Consider the following 12458-nt stretch of genomic DNA (forward strand, 5'->3'; position numbering starts at 1 on the left):
ATAAGTCATCACCTTCTATCGAAAGCTGGCTAAGTACTGGGCAGGATTCACAGATCTACGAGGCATAGTCTCATGATTTACCGAGACAGCTGGAGGTCACGGGATCTTCTCGAAGCCCAGTAATCTGAACTTGGCGTTGTAAGTTAGGCTATCTCAAAACAGAAGATGGAGTAATGAAAGCACTAAGCGACTCAACTGGCCGAGGATGCCGTCTCGACTTTCCAAACTCTTGAAAAGTCTGGAACGCCACTAGATAACGCCAACATATGCAGAAAGACAGGTATAGTTTCATTGCTCAAATGAGCAGCGCTCAAAGAACGTATGACGTGGCAGCGACATCACAAGTGTTGTTAGCAGAGTGGGAAGGGGAGCTTCCGGTCGATGTTGGATCTGGGGTCGGCAATGAAACCCTCGAAAACTTCAATTATTTCTACCATCCCATATCGACAAGCGCGTACTTACCTATCGGATGTGTAAACATGATAGGCCAAAAACCTCTTACCTTGCCCAATACTCTCATAGTGACAGCTTCTTTGATCCGACTGCGTGTTGAGGATGAGGACCCATTGGTCATTCTTTCCACCATCGCCACACGCGATTCTTCGTCTTCATCAGGAGCACCGCCGAATTCAGCGATCCAGCCAACGCTCATACTCCTCATGCTTGGGTGAGGAATCATCTCCCAAGCCGTGTCGTACGGGATAGCAATCTTACAAGGGCCATCTACATCGAATATAGAAAAAAGCTCTTTAGCTCGACGAGTCTCTTCTTCGGAATCTTGTATCGTGGCCATTGATTCCAAAAAAGACACCATCGTTCCGGGCGTGAGCTGTAAGCGAGCACCTCCAGGTCTGGACTTCTTCTCGGCTTCCGTCTGCAGGTGAGAATAACGATGGATATCATCGGCAGCAATGGCATATGTGGCCATTGCTCTATGAAACTGGCGGTGCATGGTGCAACATTTGACTCCATTAATGCCGAACCTCTTAGCCCTTTTGAAGAGTTCGTCATATTCAAGACTGTCATGCTGATGTTCTTGGTTGGCTTCTGCGTTCGATGCAGTGCTTTGTTGGCCGGCAAACTTGTCGTCTCGGGGTTCCGGTACATAGGAGCCTACGAATAGATTGCCATGCATCATTATGCGATCAATGAACCATGTCTGGTAGTACTCTCCGGTTCGGGTTCTATCCAGCGCAATTGTGCGAAACGCGTTGCGCTGTACAGCAGGATGCTCAAAGAGTCCGTTGCTGACCTCGTCAGGCAAAGGCGGAAAGTCGTCGTGAACTGCGTCTACCCGAACAGATTGCCATATGCTATTGGCAACTCCTTGGGCCCTTGGGTCGATTGTGGCTTTGTCGTGCAGGAAACGAAGAATATCGAAGAAGATTTCTCCGAAAAGTACCTGGCGAGACGGGCTGAATTCCAGCCTGTTGGCAAGAAGGCACAGAGATATTTCGGCTGTGCCTGCGTAGTGCTCAATACCGCTCCAGAATGGGGAATCGCTGCCAAGGACTCCTTTTTCAGCCAATTCTCGCTTGATACGCGCCGTCGCATTTGGTAAATGCATCCGCTCAGCTATTGTATCTTGTCGCAGTTTGTATGCACGCAATTCTTCATCCGGCATGCGCACACACTTAGTCTTGATGCAAGATAGGTTGAGCCAGTCTTGAAGCCACCGAACCTTTATCGGAGTCAGGTCAATCGGTTCGAATCCGACGTCCCAGATGTACGCGGATACACCAAGAATACCGGGCCTTCGTTCGCGTAGTATGGTTCTTGGAAGGTCGAATCCACGGATAGTCACCTGGTCCAGGAACTCAAAGTCAACATCGAACGGGTGCGCCCAGCCTGGTCGGACGCTTTGTAGAAGGCACAATCCTGGGTCCTCGCTGGCGTCTTTCGCTATGGTATCCGAGTATGCCTCCGGAACCAAAAGGGAGAAATCGTTGTTCATGAGTGACAGGGTTAGAAGCGCTGCACGAAGCGAGAGGCGGTCTCTAGCAACGGCTTCTGGGTCCAGGCGGTGTTCATAGCCACACATATTCGCCATGATAGCTAGGCGGTCCTGGTTGTGGTAACATTCTCGTGTCTTCAGCAATGTCAGGGCACCGGCTGCGTCAACAGTGGGTCGGATGCCAAACGAAATGGCGCTTCGCGCGCCGAAATTGAAGCTCTTCTTCGGTTTCCAAAATGGAGGGTGCAGATCTTCAGCCTCGGCGACAATTCCCATGGCTACATATAAACTTGCTTTGCGGTGCAAATTCAATTCATCTCCCTCAAGTGAATGTTGTTGTAGGAATGTCTTTGCAGCCCGAACGATGTCGCGAAACTCGTGTACCATGATGCAAACAACTTCGGATGGGAGACCGCGTCTTTGGTTCTCGCTCTCAAGTGAATGAGTCGGCAGACCACTCCTTTTGTTGGGAATTCGAGGCTTCGTTCGTTCAGGTAGTCCACTACCACGTCTGAACACAAGACTGAGGTTGTCACCAGCGCTGATAGCTTCTTGGACCACCCACGCACGGGTATACCATCGATCGCTCTTGACTTTTTGAAGAAATGATATGACTATCTCCAGGTCTTGATCATTCGTAATTAAGCGACTGGTACCTGAATTTCTGGTCTTCGAAATCAAACCCCGGATCTTTTCCAGCTGTTGCCAGTTTGACATGGCGACGTCAAGCAGACCCCCGGTAACAAAAGCTCTATTGTAGATGATATCCATCGCTTGAATTCCAAATTGTTTATCTTCCTTAGAGGGTGACTCGGTATCTTGTGGGGGCTGAGGAAGGCATTCTTGATCGATCCAGATCATACGTAGACCAAAGCTGTTGGCGACGTCAACAGCACGGTCAAGAATATCGTCCAGGGCTCTGTTTTCTCGGACGACACCATCTAGGTCGCGGACTTTGTATGTTCTGGGTATGTCGGTTATATTCCCGTTGTTGTCCTTTTGTTGAGGAGGCCAGCAATACGAAATGGCCAGATAGTGCGCGCAGATGTTGTTTGCCGAAGGTATGCCGTCCTCAAAAAGCTCTGGGAACTCATCTCTCGGTCTGTAGAGACGGAAATGGCGTGTCTTTCTGTCGTGTGGAAATTCGGGGCAGTGAGCGCAGATGATGCATTCAAAATCGTCCGGAGGGGGCTCATCCACGTTCGTCGACGAGCGGGCATATCTGGGTTCCACGTTCCCGCAAAACTGCAGACGTGCCCCTGACGGCGAATCCTCGAATTCCCAGTCGTCATTTTCAATCGCCTTTCCCTTCCTTCTCTTCTCATCCCGAACAGCTCTTTCTTCGCAGACCTCTGTGGGCTGTTTCAAAATCTTCTCACGCACTTTGTCCAGTTGCTCGATCGTGGAAGGCGCTGCCTGGTCTCTTTTCCCGTCGACCAACTCCCCTTCTTCGTCAACTACGAGAAACTTGCAATCTTTGACAGCCCAGAGCTCAGCCTCGCGACGTTCGATTCGATATTGGCCGAGAGTGGCCAGCCCCGCCATCATCAGACGGTCGTGAGCCGCGAAAGGCGCTCTGGAGTCAAGATCGTTCTCCATTGTAATCCTTGTTGGAATGAGACGAGTGAGACGGCGTGGATTGGCAGTTGTGTAGGTCAGATTTTACCAAGTAAGACCAGAGAATCATATCTGTCTGCTTATGCCCTCAACACCTATGCCAAACCTGCTTCGCATGCGGACCAACCCCCCGCATGTTGGATCAGGTCGCCGGGAAGTACCCTTCAATATACGGTTCAATATACGCGGTAGTTCCCGATGTGTGTGGCCAATGAAATCTCATAGATGGGTGCGTAGCAGGCCACCTGGCCAGGCATCTGTTTGCCTCGAGGATCAACAACATTCGCCCGCGAGTAGAACAACGCCACGCAAGAACATGCGCCGCCATTATGCAGAGGTGGAGCTCTCTATTATTTCGCAGGGCACGAGGCTTGGCTATGAAGAGGACGTTTGGACTCTGTTGCGCGGCTGCGCCTCGACTGCCGCATGACCCAATGTGAGGCTGAGAAACCGGATTTCGTCGCCAGGGTTCGGCCCGCGGACAAGCACTAGATGACACCCAGTCTTCGAAGATTCTTTCTTCATATCGTCCACAATCTTTCCATTTTCTGATGTGTGGAGTAAAAATTCCTGACCCATAGAGAAAGAGGCAGAGGTCGCGGGATCTCGTTCAAACTCATTCAACTCGAGTATTACCCTGCCATGTATGAAACGTGAGATGTGATGTTATTTCCATTCCACAGCTTTCGCACGCCTACAGATAAGAAGCAAAGTCTCTGCCGCCCAACGGAAATCTTCCAACGTGAGGTACACTTGGCCGCTGATCCGGCACCAAAAGCCACCGGCATAAAACTTAATGGGAATGTACGTCTCATACTCTGCCGGCATCATCTCTTGCATCCATTTCGCTATCCCCCGTCCAGCCGACGTGTCGACGTTGAGGTCCGCCAAAGTCAAGGGGAGGCGAACATTGACGAAACAGCACTGCCGGAACGAAGCGAATGATGCGCCGAGGACCTCTGTGCCGAGGATCTCTGTCATCAAATCGCCTCCTTGACGAGCAATATGCTCACAGTATTCCCGAATATTCGTTTCGCCACCGCAGACTCGGGCCCTGAATTCGAGTGCTGCGGGTATGCAACAATATGGCGTGTTGTCTGTTGTAGAAATCTTGTCAAACAACTTTGAAAAGTAGTCTCGTGCATTCATCTTAATGCGATTCTCCTCGATTTCGTAGCCCCATGATGTGGGCACCGTTGAAGAGAACATGGCTTGGTTCCGGAATGGTACGTAGAGGACGGCGCATCCCCTCGGGACCATCAACCATCTAGACCGGAGATAAGCGTCAAGATTCCATTAAATATACTACGAGAGGAGTTGACTCACTTGTAGCAGTTGCTGATGAAAAAGTCAGGTCTAACATCAACACCAACATGAGTCAAATCAATGTGGCCGACGCCATGGGCGCCGTCCACCAAGCTCAAGATCTCAAGATCCTTGCAAATTTGCACTAATCTCTCAAATGGAAACCTGACCCCAGGGCTTGTGAGAACCGTATCAAACATCGCAAGCATCGGGGTCTTTCCCTTCATTCTGACTTCCTCCACCGCACATCGAAATCGCCGTATGATTTCGTCATCGTCGATGGGGTACGCAATCTCAATCGCGTGCGACGAGAGTGGTCGATCTTCCGAAAGTGACTGAATAGTCTTGTAGCAAGCACCATATATCGTATTGAAGTAAACGATTACATCGCCGGCCTGAAACTTCAAGTTCCGGAGCACGGTGTTAACCCCCGTCGTGGCGTTCTGAACAAAAACGACTTCGCCGGGGTCCGCTCCAAGTAGTGGCGCAATTGCGATTTTGCTTTCGCAGAGGAGCTTAGGGTAGGTATATCGCATGAACGTGTCTGGCCTCGCCTCGCTCTCTTCCTGTAGTCGCCTTTGGTATTCCCGGACTTCTTTTGGGAAAGTCCCGAATGAGCCGTGATTGAGAGGATGATAATCCTCAGCAAAAGAGAAGCATTGCTTTCGAATGTCAGTTCCAAAGGCTATTGTAGGCGCCGATGATACCGTGTCGCCATGAGAACCCATCTTGATAAGCAGTCAACTTGAATAAAGACAAAGTTACGATGTTGAGCCTACGATCAGGGTTATGTTCAACTCAAGTTGGGGGGTTTTGAGGATGACGAGAGTTGGTTGGAACTGAGGACAAAGACGCTGTTCAGGGACCCTTGCAAGCATCACGTGTTTATCTGCATGTTGTAGCTGATAACGATGAGTGACTATTTGCCTTTTGGCTCTGTCTTGCGTCCTTTGTGTGTCAAGATCAAGTCCTGGGGGTATGGCCCGTCTGCTGCTGCTCTCTAGTTTGGAGGCGCGAAGGCAATCTTTCTTTGAGTCTTCAGATTTCATTCATATGTCCTACCCGGCGGATGGTCTTGACAACTCTGATAAGCGAAACAACATGTCTACCCCCATAAACACAACTCATCAAGAAACATCTCTCATTTCTCAACCAAATCCTATTCCTTGAAAGCCAAGGTGGCATATCTCATGACTTTTGTATAGCAAGCAACTGATACCTAGTAAACACGACCTTCCACTCTCCTCAGCACTCCCCTCACGCAACAACCTCATCAAAGCTCTTCCCCACCAACTTGACAAACACATCCTTATACTTCTCCGCCGTAGCCTTGCACACATCCTCCGGCAGCGCAACGCCCTCCTTACCCTTAAGCCCCTGCTCAATCAGCCAGTTGCGGATAAACTGCTTATCAAAGCTCTCCTGGTCGCGGCCGACGGCGTACCCGGCAGCAGGCCAGTACCGACTGCTGTCGGGCGTGAGCACCTCGTCCACGAGCACGACCTCGTCCGTGTCCGGGTCGACGCCGAACTCGAACTTGGTGTCGGCGAGGATGATGCCGCGCTCGGCGGCGTAGTCGCGCGCCGCGGCGTAGAGCTGGAGGGCGAGCTCCTCGACGCGGTTGGCGTACTTGGCTCCGACGAGCTTGACGGCCTCGTCCGGGTGGATGTTCTCGTCGTGCTCGCCCTGTTCTGCCTTTGTGGAGGGGGTGTAGAGGGGCGTGGCGAAGGCTTGGGATTGTTGCATGCCGGCGGGGACGGGGATGCCGTGGACGGTGCCCTTTGACTTGTATTCATTCCAGGCGGAGCCGGTGAGGTAGCCGCGGACTTGTTGGGGTTACAGTCAGTAGTTACAACCACGAGAAGGTTTAGTATGAGAAGCATGGGGTTGAGACATACCGATGGCCTCGAGGGGAATGACCTTGAGGCGGCGGACCTGCATGGCGCGGTTCTTGATGAGAGCGGCGTCGGCGGCGGGCAGGCCGGCCGGGGGGTCGAGGGTGATGAAGTGGGTCTTGAGGCCTGGGACTCGGTCGGTGAGAACCTTGAACCAGTGGGCCTATGTGCCGTTGAGCAGTCGCATTAGTAAAGATGACTTCTCACATGATCTAATATTCGAGGATATAGAATGAGAAGGGGTTGTGAAGAGTGAGAGGATTTGAGTGAGTGAGTGGGTGAGTGAGTGAGTGGTGCGGAATGAGAGAATGAGCCTTACAGAGGCGTGGGTGAGGATGGCGCCCTTGTCAGGGATGCCGTTCTTCATGACGACATCAAAAGCCGAGACGCGGTCGGAGGCGACGAAGAGGAGCGTCTTGTCGTCGACCTCGAAGACATCGCGAACCTTGCCCTGGCCGATCTTCTTGAGGCCGGTGAGGTCGACGGATGTGACGCTAGCAGTCGCCATTGTGTGAGAGCCGTGTGAATGAGGTGAGTGAATGTGGGGTGGAGGGGTTGAAATTGTCGGCTTTGGAGGGGTTCAATGGAGGGGCAGTCGAGTTGTTATAGCGCGACAAGGGACGGAGAGGTCAACCAAAGTCGGGAGATGTGAGCAACGTGAGGTAGAGCCTTGCAGACAGTAATCTGGCGCACCTTGGTGAATAGAATACGGAGGACGAGTCAAGTTTTCGAAGCCGAGTTCGGGATGAGGTTGGGAGACGTTCAAAAGGTTGACCGTCCGCTCGGCACGGGTGACGAAAAACCGGCGTGAAAAAAATTTCCCCTTCGGGTGCAGCCGCTCCACCGGTTCCCCTCCTCCATTGATGGGTTCGAACTTTAAGCAGTGACATTCCGCAGTTTGAGACGACAGTCTGAATTGCGATTGACTGAATACATCAGGTCAATTATTGATTCAATTGAGATACTTCTCTCTCTCAAACAATATACAGACCGAATGAAGATGCAGTGAATGCAATATAGGCCACGCTTTGGAGGCATGCCAGACGCGAGGAAGAGCGTCTGTACCTTGACGTCAAATTACATTATCATTTAAAAGTATGAGTAAGTATATGCATATGAGAATTAACCCGCCATCAGCGCCGCGCCAACGACAGCAAAGACAGACATGAGCACCATTACCAAAAAGCCGTCCGTTTCCGAGGCCACCAGCCCAGGATGTGACGCGGCATTCGGTGACTCGCTCGACGACGGCGTCGAAGCGCCTGCCGACGCTACCGACGTATCCATCCCAGCAGCCGCCGTCCTCGTCATCGTCCCCGTCCCGGCTCTCGTCGACGTCGGCGCCGGCGTACTAGCTTGGCTTGCCACACCCGTGGCCGTCGGCAAGGCAGTCTCGCCCGCCCGGAGCTCAATCACATTGGTCCGGGTCGCGTTGAGGTTCGACTGGGCGATGCCGACCTGGTGGTTCGCCTCATCGTAGACGACATACGCGCTGCGTAGGAACGTGTCGCCCAGCAGCGCAAACTCTGTGCTGTTGACGTCGAACGTGGCGCTGTTTTGTATGCCAAACATGCAGGGCTTGTCGAAGGGGGTGAGACCCTTGAGCTGGTCCATGATGGGGTCAAGGTTATCCAGGACCATCTCCTCCATCGGGACGCGAATCTTGACGCCGGCGAAAGCAAAGTCGAAAAAGATTCCCTCGCCTTGGGGGCCTCGCCACTTGCAATCGATAAAGCCGTACCCGGCGTCGACGACGTCGTATTTGACCCAGATGGCCTTTGCCATTTGCTCTGGGAGAAGACATATCGTCGACCCAGAGTCGAGGACGGTCGCGGCGTTGAAGTTGTCCCCGGCTATGTTGACCGTCTTGCCGTCTGGTGTTTCGATTTCGACGCCGGTCATGGATATGCTGTAGCTTGTCATGTTACCCGAATGGTGGTCGTTGACGAGCGGGAGCGTGGTGAGCGAGCCGATGTATTTCTCCGTGTCAATGCCGCCGAACAGTAATGTTCCCTCAGACGACGAAAGATCATTCTACCCGTCACTGTCAGTGGACATGCTGGAGGATTGAAAACTGTAGAGCGCCTCCCTTACCAGCCATATACTGAAGGCTTTCCTGCCTATGACACCTTGCGTAACCATGTTGTCGAGAATGGTAGGATACTTGCGCTTCGTCGCCACAGTCTGTGAGAACCCCAGACCAATCAACCCCGTGCCCTTGACCGTCTGAATCGCCAGACCAAGCTGCTGGTCCTTGACTGTCTTCCCATTGATGCTGACGACATCCGAGATGTAGTCTCCCTTGATGTTCTTGCCGTCAAGGTACGTGATATCAAACCCGTTCTGACCGACGACCTTGTACGTCGAGCTCGCCGTCGAGTTGTATGTCTCGGTACACCCCGTCTCGTACTGACGCTGCAGCTTCGTGCTCGTGCAGAGGTCGGCCTGCTTGTCGACGATCCACGTGTCGCTGCTGCCCGTGTCGACGTGCAGCAGCGCCTTCTGTCCCGGGGTGCCGATCTCGACTTCTGAGTAGTACCCGCCGCCCGTGATGTTGTTGAGCGCCGCGAGGGTGAGGGTGTCGCGGCGGGTGATTTGAACCAGGTCTACGGGGAGCTGGATCTTGTGGAAGTTGGCTGAGATGACCTTTTGCGAGACGGCTTCCGACGCCAGGGCCGCGAGGGCCAAGGTCGTCGTGGATAGCTTCATCCCTGTGGACTGGGGAGGGGGGGCCCAAAGCATCGACTCCCTCGAGAAACGGACGCCCGTGGTTGGAGATCGAGTCCCTGTTGTTTACGTCTGCTCCACCCCCGCAGACTGCTTCTTATGCGGAGAAGCTTATCCTAGCAGACGTCTGGACGGGTATTCGAGAAACCGGGGACATGAACCGGTAAGCAACACAAGGCTGTTGAGACTACAGGAAAAAGAAGAAAGCAGAGTATCGCCGGCCGGAGCTGTCAGATGCCAAACGGCGACGGGATCGCACGTCCGTTTCTGTCAATGGGACAACAGCGGGAGCTCTCCTCTAGTACAGCCGCAGAAATGGGGAAGAAAGGCAAGACTCTTTGGAGCCACGCCCAGCAGGGCTACCTATCTGGGGCCGTTGGAGCTAGCCTGACTGCATAATACCGGTAGGCAGACCTCGCGCCACCTTGAGAGCTCGTTGTTTTTACGAGATTTGGAGATTTGGGGTTTGATAGTCTGGTCGCGCCAGCCCCGAGATGGTTAGAGAGGCACAGCAGAACACCCCAGACGGGCAGAACGGGTTCCTCGGCTCTGTGCTTGGCGGCAAGGGAAATGGGGCCACGGAGGGTCATTGGGTGTGAATATCATGATGGACGCCTGGTGGAATGCCATATCCGTACATTCAGGGGCTTTGTTATTTCTTGACGCATTCTTGGTGTGGGTTGCTTTGCTTAGTGTATGACGCGGGGAGCATGCCAAAATGAGTGTGTATGGCAAATGAGAAGATGGGAAAATGGGTGAGAGATTATTTGGTGTGGGAAAGTTGAAGGATCAAAGACAAACAGAGACAAGTCGCGGGCCGAATTGACGTCTTGGCGTGTCCGGGGTGCTTAGTCACTGGCGATTTGTATGAGGTGAACATCCTTTGAAGGATGTTTGATCCCTTGCTTCTAGAATTATGGTTCCACAGAATGCTTCATTTCTTGGTATTATGTCTTTGCTGCGTTGGCTTTGCATGGTGAATAAACCTGTCAACTGAAGGGGAAATGGTAACCGGCAAAGAGGTGAGAAGTTGAATGATATTGATGCCGGTGGGTAAAGGCCCAGATTAATACCATTCTTCATCACCGCCATGCCGGGAATCGTATCAAGTCGTGATTGTCATTTTGGACGGCTTTCGGCCATCTCTCCAAAGCACTCCAAAGTGACTGGACTACATTGCCTCCCTGTCGCAGTGTCGAGACACAGCCCAGGTATTCTGGCTGGGCATCGCAATATCTGAAGCCTTTTTGACCCCGGAAACGCCTTGTCCTCGCTATCGCCTTATTACAAATCTCAAATCTTGAATCGAAGCCAAAGCCATCTCACGTGGCTATGGGCGGGCTCAGAGTCCCATCCGGCAAAACACGCTGCACGGTATTGTGCTCCGCCTCCTTCCTCAGCTTCCGTTCCGCCGCCGCCTCCTTGATGCGGCGCTCCGCATCCAGCCTCGTGTTCGCGTCCACAGCCAGGAGCTTCATCTGGTACTTCACATCTCTAGTATGAATCGAGTACCATCCTTGATGAGGCTTGCAGCGCTTCTTGTCGCAAATATTCTTGTCCTCGCCGCTCAGCCGGCTGCCGACGTCGAGGTTGCCCGCCTTGTAGATCTCCTGGGCCTCGTCCGACTTGAGCCAGTTGGCAAAGGGGCCCACGACGCCAACCTGGTCGAGGCGGTAGTCGTAGCCGCATGCCGCGTCTTCGAATTGCTTGGAGGCGATGAGGGCCTTTCGCCGGTCGTTGGACCACTCGAGGATCTGGAGCATCTTTTGGCAGAGGAGGACCTCTTCGCCCAGCTTCTTTCGCTCCGCGGCTGACACTGTAAGAATCTCCTTCTCCTCCTCGGTGAGATACGCTGGTATAAGATTCTTAGTCTTAGATTCAGGGCTTTCAGCTGCATGAAGTAGTTAGTCTAATTGTGCAATCCAGTTGAGCCGTTGAACTGATTTGCGTACCTTCGTTATGCTTTGGAGCAAACGGCTTGGTTCGGACCTTCCATCTGCCATCATCCGAGTCGACACCGGCAAGCGTGCTAGCCAACAGACCCATGGCCTCCTCCTGAGTAAGTCCGTCCTGCGTACCGTTCTTGGATGAGTGCTTCTTCGGCAGGGCCGCGATGCTCTTCTCCCAAAACATGTGCGCATGCTCATCGCTGCAGAAGACGCTGCTGTTCTCTGGCCCATCATAGAGACGCGCGGCCTTTATGCAGTTCCTGTACGAGCACGTCTTCTTGAAGAGGCTGACGTTCTGGTCGCCGTCTGCGCAGTTAGGGCAGACGAAACGCTCAATGAGGTTCTCGCCAACCTCCTTGCTCATGCCGATGCACTCGCCGTGGAACCAGTCGTCGCACATGTCGCAAGAGATCATGAACCGGTGATCGTCTGGACCGCGGCAGATGCAATACGGTCCGTTGTCTGATTCTTCATCGGAACCTCCTGCCAAGTCATCTTGTAGATTAGCGGATGATGTCGTGGACGCTGCGTCAGTCTGCTTCTTGGGCTTGCTTGATTTCGATGGGCCACCCTTGGGTCTTTTCGGCACCTTCTTGACCGCAGCGGTTCCCTTCTTCTTCGGTCCCATCTTTTGAGATTCTGAGGGCTTCTCGGTGCTTTCTAGAATGGTGGAAGGAGAGAAAGCCTCTCTAGTTGGAGGTGGGAGAGAAGAATCGGGTTGTGATGACGGCGCCGTAATGAAATCCGTTTGCTCCTCTTCTGTGTTCTGAAGTGCCGTTTGAGATGTGGTGGGAACTTGGCTGGGCGCGTCTGCCATCTCGAGATCCTCATCCTCGCCGCCTTTGATCTTTGGCTCCACGTCTGAATCCATGGCTTCCAGCATATATCTTTACAGCAGTGACGACCTGAAAGTGGAACACAGATATCGAGATTACAGTGTGAGAACAAAGAGCGAGCTTTAGTGAAAAGAAAAAGGAAAGTCAATTTCGTTTGTTACGTGATGCACGGCGC

The 12458-nt window shown here is 52.8% G+C and overlaps 6 protein-coding genes across 6 annotated transcripts; 1 reads left to right on the plus strand and 5 right to left on the minus strand.

The window, feature by feature from the left end:
- Positions 1 to 430: 430 nt before the first annotated feature.
- Positions 431 to 3553, minus strand: CTAM01_09626 (uncharacterized protein; the record flags this gene model as incomplete). The annotated part of the gene is made up of 1 exon (XM_060525644.1): positions 431 to 3553. The coding sequence occupies one exon, from the start codon at positions 3551 to 3553 to the stop codon at positions 431 to 433; it is 3123 nt and encodes a 1040-aa protein (XP_060379713.1).
- Positions 3554 to 4237: 684 nt separating this feature from the next.
- Positions 4238 to 5604, minus strand: CTAM01_09627 (uncharacterized protein; the record flags this gene model as incomplete). The annotated part of the gene is made up of 2 exons (XM_060525645.1): positions 4238 to 4838; positions 4898 to 5604. 2 exons carry the CDS (start codon positions 5602 to 5604, stop codon positions 4238 to 4240), a joined length of 1308 nt encoding a protein of 435 aa, XP_060379714.1.
- Positions 5605 to 5854: 250 nt separating this feature from the next.
- Positions 5855 to 6046, plus strand: CTAM01_09628 (uncharacterized protein; the record flags this gene model as incomplete). The annotated part of the gene is made up of 1 exon (XM_060525646.1): positions 5855 to 6046. One exon carries the CDS (start codon positions 5855 to 5857, stop codon positions 6044 to 6046), a length of 192 nt encoding a protein of 63 aa, XP_060379715.1.
- An 87-nt stretch (positions 6047 to 6133) lies between these two features.
- Positions 6134 to 7279, minus strand: CTAM01_09629 (phosphoribosylaminoimidazole-succinocarboxamide synthase; the record flags this gene model as incomplete). Its single annotated transcript, XM_060525647.1, has 3 exons — positions 6134 to 6702; positions 6775 to 6934; positions 7091 to 7279. 3 exons carry the CDS (start codon positions 7277 to 7279, stop codon positions 6134 to 6136), a joined length of 918 nt encoding a protein of 305 aa, XP_060379716.1.
- A 614-nt stretch (positions 7280 to 7893) lies between these two features.
- On the minus strand, positions 7894 to 9480 carry CTAM01_09630 (eukaryotic aspartyl protease; the record flags this gene model as incomplete). The annotated part of the gene is made up of 2 exons (XM_060525648.1): positions 7894 to 8805; positions 8866 to 9480. 2 exons carry the CDS (start codon positions 9478 to 9480, stop codon positions 7894 to 7896), a joined length of 1527 nt encoding a protein of 508 aa, XP_060379717.1.
- Positions 9481 to 10820: 1340 nt separating this feature from the next.
- CTAM01_09631 (PHD-finger domain-containing protein) lies at positions 10821 to 12330 on the minus strand (the record flags this gene model as incomplete). Its single annotated transcript, XM_060525649.1, has 2 exons — positions 10821 to 11389; positions 11451 to 12330. 2 exons carry the CDS (start codon positions 12328 to 12330, stop codon positions 10821 to 10823), a joined length of 1449 nt encoding a protein of 482 aa, XP_060379718.1.
- Positions 12331 to 12458: the final 128 nt, after the last annotated feature.

This window comes from Colletotrichum tamarilloi, assembly GCF_030869305.1.
Source record: "Colletotrichum tamarilloi strain Tom-12 chromosome Unknown Scaffold_39.1, whole genome shotgun sequence".
Lineage (NCBI taxonomy): Eukaryota > Fungi > Ascomycota > Sordariomycetes > Glomerellales > Glomerellaceae > Colletotrichum > Colletotrichum tamarilloi.